The sequence below is a fragment of the Poecile atricapillus genome, chromosome W, assembly GCF_030490865.1.
Source record: "Poecile atricapillus isolate bPoeAtr1 chromosome W, bPoeAtr1.hap1, whole genome shotgun sequence".
Taxonomy (NCBI): domain Eukaryota; kingdom Metazoa; phylum Chordata; class Aves; order Passeriformes; family Paridae; genus Poecile; species Poecile atricapillus.
In genome coordinates this window covers 50,233,936-50,247,555 of record NC_081288.1, presented here as the reverse complement: position 1 = coordinate 50,247,555, position 13,620 = coordinate 50,233,936, and the positions used below count along the sequence as shown (strand labels likewise).

Genomic DNA, 13,620 nt, shown 5'->3' with positions numbered 1-13,620 from the left:
CCCAGCATCAGTCCTTTCACAGATTGCTTACCTGAAATGTAACTGTGTGGCTCCAGGCAAATTAAAAAACTCAGGCCTCTGGTTAAGATGACAGTATGAACAAAAGTACCACTGCAGCAACTTCTGAGAATATCCAAGTAGCAGCTCTAATAGTGAAAAGAAGTCCTGTCGTAATCAGAAAATTTTCTACACTGAAGGAAAGGCAAGGTACGTACAATAAGAAGCTTAAGCGAATCTGAGAAACCTTATCTACCTCATGTGTATGCTTTTTGAGAAAAATATCAAATCTTCACTTGAAATGTTCTTGAAGAGGATTTTAATAGACTGTTTATAAAACAATGGATCAATTAAATTAATTAAGGGATGCACAATGTTTTGCAATGTATTTTCTTTCTTTAATCTCAACAAAGTCATGGTTTTATACCTTTTAAGGCTAGAGCAGACTAGCAACGGGCATCTTTCATGTGTGGCAACCATGGGTACTCTATGCTATGCAGTAATTTTTTTTCTTACAGGAAAACAATTTTCCTTACTATGCAAATGAACACTTGGAAGATCTGTAGCATGACTAAAAGCAGAGGATCTTTTACAAAATATACACTCTCTATTTGAAAACCTCAATTGAAAGCAAATCAGAAATATTCTGAAAATCTGATTTGGAGGTTAACCCCTCTTTTAAAAAAATGTCATTTTCAAAATGTTCAACTTTTGAACATTTTCCTTATGGAAATGTAATCCCAGTATTAAGTTTCTTCTTCTTGAATGAGGAAACCTTTTGACTGTGATCTAGTCACCTTCTAAACTAAGTATTTCAAATTTGAAGGCCAACTAATGCAGGTAAGCTGCACACATACAGTGGAATCCTATCTTCGTATGTGCCATTTTCTTCCCGATAGTTGTTATCATATAATCACAATCTTGCTGTTTAGGAAACTGAGGAAGAGGGAAGTAACAATATTTGTCCAAGAATGCATGTCAAATCACTGTTGGTATAAATACAGGAAGCAAGCATTGTCACATGTTCATGATCCTTCTTCACAAATGCTATGCTCCATCGTTGCTTATTTGCTCTTCATTTCACCTAGATTCTAACAAAAAACAGTTTACTACAACAGGTCAAATATTTGTGAAGATCCATAGCAGTATTTTCTCAAGTGGTGTGAAGACACAGATATGCATCAGAAAGTAACAAAATTACCTCAGTACAATTGGAAGCTTAAATTTAAAATTTAAAACCACTTAAAGGTTAAAGCAGTGCTTGGCTCTGCAAAGCTGGGCAGGCAGTTTACAAAGGCTCTCTAATGAGCAATTAGCAATTCCTGCATTATTTATTCCTAGATTGTTCTGCTATTTCCAGAAAGCATAGAAATAAAGTCTCCTGATACTCAATGAAGCTGTGGCAGGAGGTGATACCAAAACCCTGCCTGTAGTTATTCTGAGGGATTTCACTACACACTCATGTGATGAGACAGATAAATGCATGACACCCTCAAAATGTGAAATTTTGAAGCATTTGTTTATACTGAGAACAATTGCAGTATATCAGTGTTCTAGCTGTAACACTAGAAATCTGCCACTGGCACGTCTTTAGGGTGAGCTGAATGTCTTTAGGATCCACAGATTACATTAAGTGATTATAATGCAAGGTTCAACATTCAACCTATATGTAATTTAGACATAAGATTTTCAGCTTTTCAGTATCAGGATAGTAAACCAGATGGAGAGAATTGTGTTCTAAGGTATATTTGTGGAAGAAAAACACTTTTATTTCTATCTAAATTTATGCAAAACCAACTTAAATATTTTCAGTTGTAAATATCCTTAATTCCCCTGCTCTTCTTATGGAGAGAGTGAATTTATCAGGGATGAAAAATATCAAATGTGAATTCAACTAAAAGGTTACATGTTAATCTCTAAAATAGTTATTTTGTCTCCATCTTCATGGGCAAGATTTTGGCAAAAGATGTAAAATTATATTCAAGGAGCAACTAAAAATTCCTTCCTGGTGGAAGAAGTCAAATTGAGCAGTTTAGTAGGAGAAAACTTCCTATAGAAGGAAGAAAACTGCACTCGAAAGAACAGCACATTGAATGCTCATGAAGAAAAGGGATTAATTTCACATGCTGCATATATTTCTACAGCAGCTGATTTTAATGACTACTACATGGAAGCAGTAATTCCTTCTAGGGCTACAAACTACCTCTTGCATATGACAATTGTTATCTAGCCAAGTCTGACATACCTGGCAGAGGTAGACAAGGGCATAATTGACCAACAAACACTTCAGTTGTATTGCAACTAGAGCCTCAGAAACCATCCTGACTTAACAAAACCTCCTGGGGAAACAGTATTCTTCATGTTGCCAATGTGAAATACAGCTTTTCTCCAGGGATCTTTAATTCTCTTTGGCCTCTGTATAAAACTAAGTAAAATGCAAATAATGAAAGAATATTTAAGACAGCATCAAGCCATGAGCAAAGTAATGAAATTTGCTGCTGCTCATTGGCAGTAGACAGTAGATGATGCCAAGGCCTATGTCCACTGTCTGCTCTGGACTTGAATTTGAGAATGGACACTGGTAACCTTGTTTACTTCTGCTCAAAGTTCAGTGTCTCGTGTCAGATTTAGGTCAAACACTCCATTAAATGGAAGAAAGAGAGAGAGAGAGAGACTGTAACAAACACCTCACTCACTTGTAGAGATCTGACTGGAATTCAGAGGCAGCGATGATACTGAGAAAGGACAATAGCAGAGAGACTTTTCAGAGGCTTAGTCTGGTGTTTCTCACATCAGGTACCATTTAGCCAGCTAAGAGAAGACACTGACAGCTCTCACAGCGTGCCAAATGTAGACAGAAACAGAAAACAGTGTCTTAAATGGAAGCCAACAACCATTAACTCCTCAAGTCAGATTAAGTCTGCACAGACTTGTCAAACTAAACTGAGTGTGGAGAAGCATCAAAAACATAATTAAGATATTTGTAAAAAGGGCAGGAAGGATTACCAGCCACCTGGACAGAATAATTTTTTTTCCTTCAGGCCAGGTCCTTCTTAATATGGCTTTAGACACAGAAAAGTGAGTGTGTATAAGGAGTCCAGGTCTACACTAGAAAGAATTATTGTAAGAAATGTTTATTGGAGTTAAACTAGTATAGATTTTTTCATACCTATTAGAAGTACTCATTCTCCTGACTGACTCTCTCAAGAGCATTTGCCAACCCGAACTCTGTCCACTCCAAGAATTAGGGCATTATTATATTCTTTTTGTTGCAATGCTTCTAAAAATACTCTTTTTTTTCAGAAGACCATATCTGCCCCTAATAAGCATATGCAGTCATTACTGTGTCCTCTACTTGTGACAAAAAATAACTTCAGTTTTAAAACAGATAAGAGGACAAGAATGCCTAGGGAAAATTCGTGGGCATTATATGAACAAATAAGTATGCTCCAGCAAAATGGCAAGTATCATTATGCTACATGAAAATGCTTGATTTTTACTCTAGAAACCATAACCAGCCCTCTCTGTAAACCTACAAAAGTCTTAAACCTACTTTGTTGCCTGTTCATAAGCGAAGTAACAAGCTCAACCCTAATCTGACTCCTCATGTTCCTGATACTTCCAGTTAACAGCTACATACTGCTTATGAACTCAGGAAGCCCCTTTTCTTCTTTACCCAAAATAGACAACCAGTCTGTGTTATTTATACAATTTATCTTTAGATAGTCTCCTAATTCTACACTGAAAAATTAATTCTTTTAATTTCTCTTAGAACCAGAACAGCAGTCATTTCATATTGCTGACATTGTTTTCACTTTGTAGGGATTTGAATGACTCAGCATCACATTCCTTATGATTAGGAAATGTTTTGCAATTTCACTTTATTATATATCAGTAAAATTTTATGTTTCCCTTAATGTGCCCTCCTGAGATGGGCTTGCCATAAAACTCATTAGTGTGCTGCTGCCATAGTCCTTCTGTTGATTTTTTTCCATTGCTCAACACACATCACTAATATAAGCCCCATTAACTCTTATTCCCTCAGCTAAGAATCTGACTTAGAAGCAAAGACTAAAATAAATGTCTAAGTTAGAAAGAAAATAATTGCTTAGAGAAAATTAGTGAGAAGAAAACGCAGCAACAGCCATTGCAATTACTGTATGAAATCAAGAAATTTACAAATGCACTAAGTACAGATTATAGCTTATTTAAGATGGTCAGGACATTTTAGTTCAAAAATATTTGGCTTGTGCTTGCTCCTCCTACATTTTTGTACCAATGCAAACATATGACTACACCTATCCCCTTTTTCTGTCTGTATTCTCAGCACCTGCTGCACTTCTTCTATCCCATTTCTTCTTGACAGAGTCAGATACTGCTTCTGTCTCTGTTTCACTCTGCGGTTACATGGCTGATCTGTCTTACTCAGTGCATTTTCAGTATCCTGTTGGTCTAACTTATCTCCAGAGCATCCTGGTCTAAGAAAAACTATGAATGAGAAAGCAAAGAGAAGTGCCAGAGGGTGATGTGTAATAGCAGGAGAAAACCAGTTCAATGCAAATGAAAACAAACTGATGCAAATAAGATTGCAGGGTGAATTAGGTGGGACATAGAAGCTTAGCAGAACATGGCTAAAGATTTGCACTTTAGCCCCTGCTCCCAGGGACTGCTTCATAATTCACAATCACCGTATAAAGGCAAACAACAACAACTCTTATTGACAGCAAGGACTTTCAGGTAACGAGGGCTGTGCAGAGGCAAAGCTACAGCTTTGAATCTTCTCAGGCATGGAAGGGCACTGAGCAGCTGACTTCCATTCTTTCAGCAAGTACTCTGACACTGACCTGAAGAAGAAAAAATATAGTATGTATAACCTCTTTCTACCACTATAGAAAGAGGTTATACATACTATGGAAAGCTAAACCTGAATTCTGGAACTACTTAAAATTTCAGTAATACATAGTTTGGATCATCCTAGCAGGACCTATGCTCTGAGCACCTTCACCCTATCAAGACTGAGATTCTTCCTGGAAAAGCTGAAGACCTTCTGCCACTTTGAGAACTTTAAAGGAAATATGGCAACTTTTCTGGACTTGAGATTTTTAGGATTTAATTTGGATTATGCGTCTGGAGTTCCCTAAGTCATTCTTTAACATCTCAGTTCATAACCATACAATAAATCTACTCTAAATTCTTTGGATTTTGATGCAACCAATATTGCAATTATTCCTATACTTTTTTAGACTTCAGATTGGCAATTTTTCATGCAGTCAGATATTCATGGGGTAGGCAGAGCTTTACTGATGTTTCTGAGCTAGTTTTCAGAACAGGCACCATATCTCTTAAATAATGATGATTAATAATACAGATTTATTTTTCTTTTCCAAAAGGTCTAAGGTAAAAATTAGCAAGATTTCCTTCACACATCAGACCAAGAATTACATTTTTTGTCTGCTCTCTAGCAGCAATAACACATAGTAGATTTACTCACTGGCTTTACACATTGTCTCAGTTGTTCCCACCTTTCATAAGGTGGATTTAAAATAGAACTCATATTCTTATTCATTCAGGAAAAATTATAAAAAAAAAAAAGGAAAAATTTTTAAGTAACACTAACACACTAACAGTATTTGAAGATCCTAGGAGAAACTCGAGCATTCAATTTTAAAATTAAGCTAAAAATTAAAGGAAGATAAACCAACAAAGTTAACACTTAAATTTTTATTTAGCATTCATTTTCTACTATTTCTCCAATGACATTTGTGAGTTTAACTGTATTCCAATAGTATTGAAATAATGTTTTTGTTTTTTTTCTGTCTTGCAGAAAAAGCACTAAAGGTCAGCCACTGTACTTCCAGGTCAAAATTTCTCCTGACTCCTGTTCTCTTTGTACAGAAGCTGGTTTAAAACACTGCTCTGTTTGAGAGCTTTTAGACTGGATATGTCTTCGCTTACAACAGGCACTTCTTCACTTTGATCCTCAGTTTTTGTATCTTCACTGTCTGACAGCGTACACAGGAGTGTGTCATTTTCATAGGTAGGAAAATAATACCTGAAAGCAACAAGACATGATTACTAGACAGTGACACATTTTGTTTGAAAGGCTGAGATAAGAATTTTAAAAAAGGAAAAATGAGCAAGTCTGGTTGTCTGGAATGACAGTAAACAGCACACCCAAAAAACCAACTGCACAGCACAGGTATGCACAGTGTAGAAGAGTCATAGAGAAGAGCTGACAATAGATGAGCCCTTCCTCCTATTTCTTCTCCCATATGATGTTACAAAAGAGACTACAGTTCCATATTTGTCCCCCACAAAATGCTGAACTGAGGTGTTTAAGTTAGAACACTCCCTGCGCTCTACCACCTGGTAGAAAGCATCATTTCCTGGACCCATACAGCCTACTTAGAGCTACAGACTAACCCTCTGTACCAGGGTTTTGTTACACTCTCTGTTTTCCATGGAAAAAACTATGGGTAAACAACCAGCTTGTTTTGATACCTAAAGTCAGTAGACATCATGCACATACATTAGACATGCAAAAGAAGGGGTTCTAGAAGGGACTTGGTTCTAGAACAATTTTGCAACAACAAACTTCTCTAGCACAGTGACTTGAAAGTGAAGGTCCCATACATAGGGACACTGCATCCTGGATGCAACTGGAAGAGCAATATTCCATGTTCTTTCTATCTTCAGACTGTACTGAGATTTCTAATTCTGAGTAGTCTGAGACCACTTATTATTTTATCTGAGCCACCAGAGTTAGGGAGCTCAGTGCACTGTTGTATTTGCAAACCCCAGAACTTTCAACTATTTCATAGAAATTATCAAGAAGAAGTATAAATGCTGGAAGAAATGTATTTGCCCTTACTGTGGTTGATCCCATGTAGACCTGGCTGGCAGGAATGCAATGTGTTTGGTCTCTTCCATATGACTTATCAATTCTTCTTTGGATTCATATTTCTCCTGGCAGTTGTAACAACGACAGTGATGGATTTCTCTTCTGATGAAATTCACTAGTTTTACTTGCTGATAGAAGTTCAGACCTGCCAGAGATAGTAGCAAACAAGTGCTTGGGCAACTTAAGTCTTAATTTGAAAATGCTTTCTTGTATTAAGCATAAGGATTGATAAAAGTTTACTGAAGACAGCACTGCCTGCATGCTGTATCTTAGCAAATTAACTGAATAAGTGTTTATTCCTAGCTGCTGGGAATCCAACCCATCTTTTAGAGCAAAAACTCTGAACATTTTCCTTCCTCTCAGTCTAAGTCTTTAGGCTTAGGGACAGAGCTTCAGGAGCAGGCAAGTAGGCTGAAGAATATTGGGAAATGAGAGAGAATGACTACTGGTATTGTACCCTGGATTCCCTGCAAAGTCTGCTGCCTCCTTGGGGCTCGGGTTAAATGTATGACAAGAAACCTTACTGCCCTCATGGGTAATTATCTGTTAGTGATTTTTCAGGTGGGCAGTGATGAAGTTGCAACAAGAAGTCCTAGGGCAATCAGGAGAGACTGCAGGGCCTTGGGAAGACTGGTTAAGGGATCAGAAGCACAGTGTTTACCTCTGTCCTTCCACTTGCAAGGAATAACAAGGGAAGAAACAGGAAGAGCCAGCAGATCAATACCTGGTTCCAAGCCTGGTGTCACTGGAAGAATTTTGGGGTTTCGGATCATGGGTGTGTCAACACGACCCCAGGCCTGCTGGTGACAGATGGGGTACACCTGTCTTGAAGCAGGGAAAGAATCCTTGCACAGGAGTTAGCAGGGTCCTTGAGGCAGTTTCAAACTGGATTTGAAGGGGGTAAAGGATAAAACCAGGCCTGGTAGAGAGGAGCCTGGGTCAGGATGTCAGTATATTATGTCCGACAGAGTGAAGTAGTTTCAGAGAAGTAGTTTCTGAGTCACCAGGCCCAGAGGTATTTAAAATATGTGTAAATGTGGCACTCAGGGACATGGTTTAGTGGTGGACTTGGCAGTGCTGGGTAAATGGTTGGCCTCAATGATCTTAAAGGCCTTCCACAACCTAAATGATTCTATTCTACAGCAGAAAGCAAACACTGGCCAGACAAAGCTTCTAGCTTGCAAGCAGGCATTGACAGGCATAATAATAGTAATAACAACAAGAATAATAAAAATAATAATACTTCCAAGTCTCCAGCAGATAGACCTGGAATAGAGCAGGTATTTGTAGATTACTCTGCAAAAGAATCCAATGGGTCTAAAGAAAATAGCACACATCCTTGGCAGTAACAACAGTTCCATAAAAATAAAGTGGTTTTGGCTTGCTTTTGTAAGCTGGCAGAAGCAGTTTCCATAATGGAAAAGTTAAATATCTCTACAAAAATAAAATGGATAAACTTGTTTTCCACTATTCTATGATGTGGTTTTCTCCACACTAGTGGCAAATGCTGACAATTACAGCACCTCTTACTCACCATGCTCTGACTTTATTTTGGGAAAGTGAAATCCATGTGATTTCTGGAGGAAAAAAAAAAAGGAAGAAAAAAAAAATCTTATTTCCACTACTTCTACTACTCCAAGTTAAAAACAGCTCAGCTTTCCATGGGCTGACACAGACATACACATACAGATACGCAAATATGAATGCATGAAACAAACCCCAAAAGTTTTGGTTCATCAGAAATTTTTGCATTCATATTTAATACTGTTAAATAGCTTATTAAAACTTAAACACAGATGCTAACCATAAAATATATTAAATCATGAAACTACTATGATATCAAAGATGCTATTTTTTTACTGCCTGTGGCAGTCTGTACACTCATGACTAATAGCCGTTCATACTCTTAATGTAAAGCTTGACTTCTCTGCATGTTTTAAAGAACAGATGCTGGAGGTGCATGCAGTACTTCAATTCTGTGCTGAAGAGGGTATTCTAATGCAGCACTTGATTTGACCTTAATAAAGATGTTACAAACACAATTTTAAATTCCAAAGTGCTGAAAAAACTGTTATTTAAAAGAAATCTTACCTGCATGTGAAGATCTAGTTTTTCTGTGGTGTCTGCTTGCTGTTCACAAAACAGGCAAACTGCACATACAGGATACTCTTCCCAGTCAGACCAATCTCTTATGAATAAAAGTCAAAAAGATTCATTTAATTATGTAAAAGAGAAGAGGTATTTTGAGAAAGGGCAGAATTCAGATTCTGCTTTCACAACAGTAGAAATAAATCCAGAGAAACTGAATATTTTAACAGGTTGGAAAAGACACTGTGGATTTATAGCTGGATACATGATTACAACCTGATCTAGAGTCTAAAAGAACTACAAATTTGAGAATAACTGAGCAGTTAATATTGGGTAATTCCTATGCAGACAGGCATTTAATCCTACTTGAAACTGTCTGCACTAATCAACAGAATACTAACTTCAATTTCTATCCAATTTGGCAAGTCATTAAATACTGCTTCCAGTATTTATTTTTCTAAGGTTTTTTAGATTCTTGTATACCTTTCTAATCTTTCAATTCACCAGCCAAAGTCATAATCATCAGGCAGAGCTAACTCTAAGTGTTATTTACTTATGAAATATTAATTACTCACTTATGTTACATTTAGACATGTACACAGAGAATACTTTACCAAAACACCCATTTAAATCCTAGTACTGCTGAGAGATAGAACTATTACTGCAACCAGGTAGAGTCAAGTAAAATTAACCTCAAGTCACAGAGACAACCAGGAAGATCAGGGACCTTGATGCCCATAAATTACTTCCTGCTTATTCAATTTTCTATGGCCAAGGAAACCACCTCTACAGTGATCTGAGGGCCTGGACCACAGAAGAATGCAGAGGAGGTAGATCTTGCCCTCAATCAACACTGCTGAAAAGCTTCCTTTGAAATCTTTCTAACATTTCTAGTTATTACCTTTTTATCAAATTTTTTTCATACAATTTCTTCTTCATACTGACATTTTTGATGCTCACTTTAAAATTTTAAATTTGAGCAAAAGCTGTTTGACTGTTTTCTGGTGCAAAAGCAAAGAATAATGCATTGTGTCTACATAACTACACACCCAGAAGGCTCTTGTTTGAGCTCTAGGGAAACAAAAAACAGGCTTGTGGTTGAAATACGAAGTTTACAGCTCTCATTGCTGAGAAGTGTTTTTAATGAGGACAATTTGGAGTTGATTTGATTGGCTTAAATGAATTTAAACTGTGTGCTAACTGTGCACAGCATTTTCCCTGCAAGTACTTTAAAAAATAATGGTCCTGCAAGTCTGTGTAATGGGTACATAAGTAACTCTTACTCTTCTAGGTTATCTAGTAATTCCCGGTCATCCTCCGACTGCACTTCCTCCCAGGACTTTCCAAATTCCTGGGGGGAAAAAAGAAAAGAAAAAAGCATCTCCTGATTCTCGTCACACATTGTCACTCAACTGAATGAACATCTCAGAAGTCACAATCAGTATCTTATTTTGGATCATTTCAGTATTGCTGTGAGTAAAAGGTAGTCATACAACACTGCTTTAGTAAGAATTTCTAAAGTAAGAATTATTTTCATCTTTTAACAGGGCATTTCCCACACTATAGCTGAGAGGAAGATGATTTGGCACAGAGTTCTCCAGAAAACCAGTGCTGCAACACTCCCCAAGTGTGCCTGAGGTGGGTATGTTATCACTGTCTCAAGTTTGCCCTCACCCTTGCTCAATCCAATCTTTTTGAGCAGCACGTGCTGCTAAATGCAGCTGTCACACCCGAGGCTTCAGCTGGCACAGCTGTCCCAGTCAGTGCCTGTACCTTGCTCGAGGCTGTGCCAGTGAAAACATGGTGTAAACGTAGCTATGGAGTTCCAGAAAGGCAGCGTGAGCCAGGGCACAGACCTGTGAGACAGACTCCAGCTTGGCTTCCCTCCTCTTCTCACACTCAAACACACACATCAATTCATGGTGTTCAGTTCTGCCTTTTACTTTTTGTGTTGTTTATTTATACCTTAAAGACCTTCAGCATGAAGTATATCACAATACATTTGTGCAGCGTTCAGCACAATGGCAAGCACTCACAGCATGACTGAGATAAAAATAACAGGCAATGAAAAGCTGAAGGGCTCTACTCAAATACCAGCAGTGATCTTTAGCTAGTGTTCTTCTTTCCTCGGATTCTTCTTGTCTTTAAAAATAAAACCAAGCAGACTAACCAGCAATCAGAATAGTATTTTTGAACCCATACTTTTGATGGCTGTGGAGGATTCGCAAAGATTATAGTTGATTATAGTTGATGATCTTGTCCCCATTAAAAAAAAAAAACAAACCAGCTAATAAAAATATAATCCTTTAATTGATTTTATTAAAACATTCCTACTAATAAATATATTTAATAACATCCTTAGTAATGACTATGATTATTGCCTTTATGGCAAAATGTTTGGAGAAAGAAGGAAAAGATATCCATAATTTAACAATTTAATGAGAATTTTTAATGTTGCTAGTGTCTATCAGGAAAATGATAAACAATTGTCTCTAGACAGCTCTAAACATGTCATCATATATTACAGAATGAAAATTCTATAATTAATTCAGTGATACTACATGGTAGTGTGTAAGCTTCCTGAGTGAGAGGGGAGACTCATTAATGTCACCATTACTGTGAGATAACATGAAGCCATTAACACCTCTCACCACATGTTCTCCCAGCTGCACACTAGTTTCCTATGTCTGCTAATGTTAACACCTTAATGAGCAGATAGTGGCTCACAACCACTGCAAAATGAAGAATGCTCACCATTTTTCCCTTTACCAGCTCAGTATATCAGAGAGTATGTTCAAATACTCATAAGAGAGTACGTTCAAAACAGCAGCCAATATTAAGCTTCACCTTTTAATTGAAGGTGAAAAGGAAAAAAACATGCCTGAGCTTTGTTACTGTTGATGTTTTTTATGGTGTTTATATGAAGAAGGCAGAGAGGGAGCTTGTAAGATGTCTCTGTTTCCCTCATCTATTTATATTCAAAGGAGAAAAAAAAAAAAGGAAAAAGTGAAAAGCTAACCAGGTTTTGTATCACTGGAAAATTGCATGGTGAATGGATAACTAGGAACACTGCAATGAAAGTGCCAGGAGACTGAATCTGAGCAATTGGGTGGAAAAGAGTTCTTTGAAACATTCTTAAAAATATTTCAGGTTTTTTAAATTATTTTTCCTTTTTTTTAACACTTTTTCAGTTCTCCAGTTTGATGGGCATCTGGGACCAAGGGTGCCTTTGTTAAGTATTCAACTTTCTTTGCTTTTTCATCCAAGATGCAAGAGCTGCCAGGAAAGATCTCTAGAGATTCCCAAGAAATTCTTAACAAAACCAGAGAAAAAATGAGACTCAACATTGTTAATAGTTCAAACACTAGAAAATGCATAATTAAGAAAACCCTGAAGGCCTTGCTATATATTCAAGAAAAAACAACTTTTTCTTTTAAATATTTTCTGTTTACCTCATGGAGAGGATGATCCTATAGAAAGGTGAGAACATGCAAATGTGTGTGGCTTGATTATTTCCTCTTCTAAAATGTAGTCTAAATGCACAGAGATGAAATGCCTCACTGGCAATTTACCTTCTCAACCTGAGTGCAGCTGTACAGACAGAAAGTGTGTGTGCCTCACTGAGGCAACACACCCCAGCTTGGAAAAAAAAGTGCGGAGATGGGAGAAAAGAAACAGCAGCTGGTATCTCAAGCAGTGTTCCCTAAAGAGCAGTTCCCAAACTACATGCAAATGGAGTTCCAGGCCTGTGGAGCTCAGAAACTCCAAATATATGTTGTTTTCCCCTGCAAATTTTCTCGTTCCCTTCTTCTCACCTGTCTTGCTGTGATCATCTGAGTTATGTTATCTGTTTTATATTGCTGCAGAACTCGAGGTGGTCTATCAGGAAGAACAGATGGCCTTACCCCAACATTAGTTAATCCACGTTGGATGAATTTCAATATGAAGCATTCCCCAACTGGGGGATTTGATTAAATCTTGAACTGTCACCAACTGATGAAGGGTTCCCCTTTACTGTTTTACAAAATACACACCATGTAAATCAAAAGAGGCTAAATATAAGCAGTGACTCCCATAATAAAATATTTTTCCCCTCTCCCCCAACAGATAATAGTGATGACCTAGAGCTTAGCAATAAGGAGAAAGCATCTTTTTGTTGTCTTTGAGGAAAATAAAGGCTTTATGAAAAAAGTTTTCTAGTAAGTAGTACGTACCATTTTCAGCCGCCTAGCTTAGTTATAGGTGTATTAATTACAGTGATGTTACACACTGTAGACACATGCCATTAGACAATTTGAAAATTGGGCTTCCTACAAAGGATACTCTATACCTGAAAGTGCTGCTGGTAACAATCAGGTGAATACAGAAAAAGAAGGCCTTGTCAGCCTGGGTTTGCCTCAGCTCCTCTGGGACTAAGAGACGTTTAATACTCCCTTCTGTTCTTCTATGGCCTCCAGCAGTCACCACAAAGTTCTTCCCTCTCCATTTTTACATGGCTCTTTGTGCAAGGTGTGTCATGGGGCCACAGGATGATACACACAGAGAAACAAGAAAATTAGGTTGGAAGTTTTTGTTTTGAAGAAAATAAAAATAAGGAATTCTACATCTATATATCATGGATACACTGCTGCTCA

At 37.4% G+C, this 13,620-nt stretch overlaps 1 protein-coding gene across 1 annotated transcript in view; it reads right to left on the bottom strand.

The window, feature by feature from the left end:
• Nucleotides 1-5,703: 5,703 nt before the first annotated feature.
• The window catches only part of LOC131592330 (zinc finger protein 277-like), a 45,327-nt gene continuing 37,410 nt past the window's right edge, over nt 5,704-13,620 (bottom strand). The window contains exons 8-12 of the mRNA XM_058863756.1: nt 10,270-10,337; nt 8,990-9,086; nt 8,433-8,475; nt 6,869-7,043; nt 5,704-6,049 (exon numbers count right to left, since the gene is read on the bottom strand). Of these exons, the coding sequence (XP_058719739.1) occupies nt 5,857-6,049; nt 6,869-7,043; nt 8,433-8,475; nt 8,990-9,086; nt 10,270-10,337 (576 nt within the window). The 3' untranslated portion in view covers nt 5,704-5,856. The remainder of the gene's footprint in view (nt 6,050-6,868; nt 7,044-8,432; nt 8,476-8,989; nt 9,087-10,269; nt 10,338-13,620) is intronic.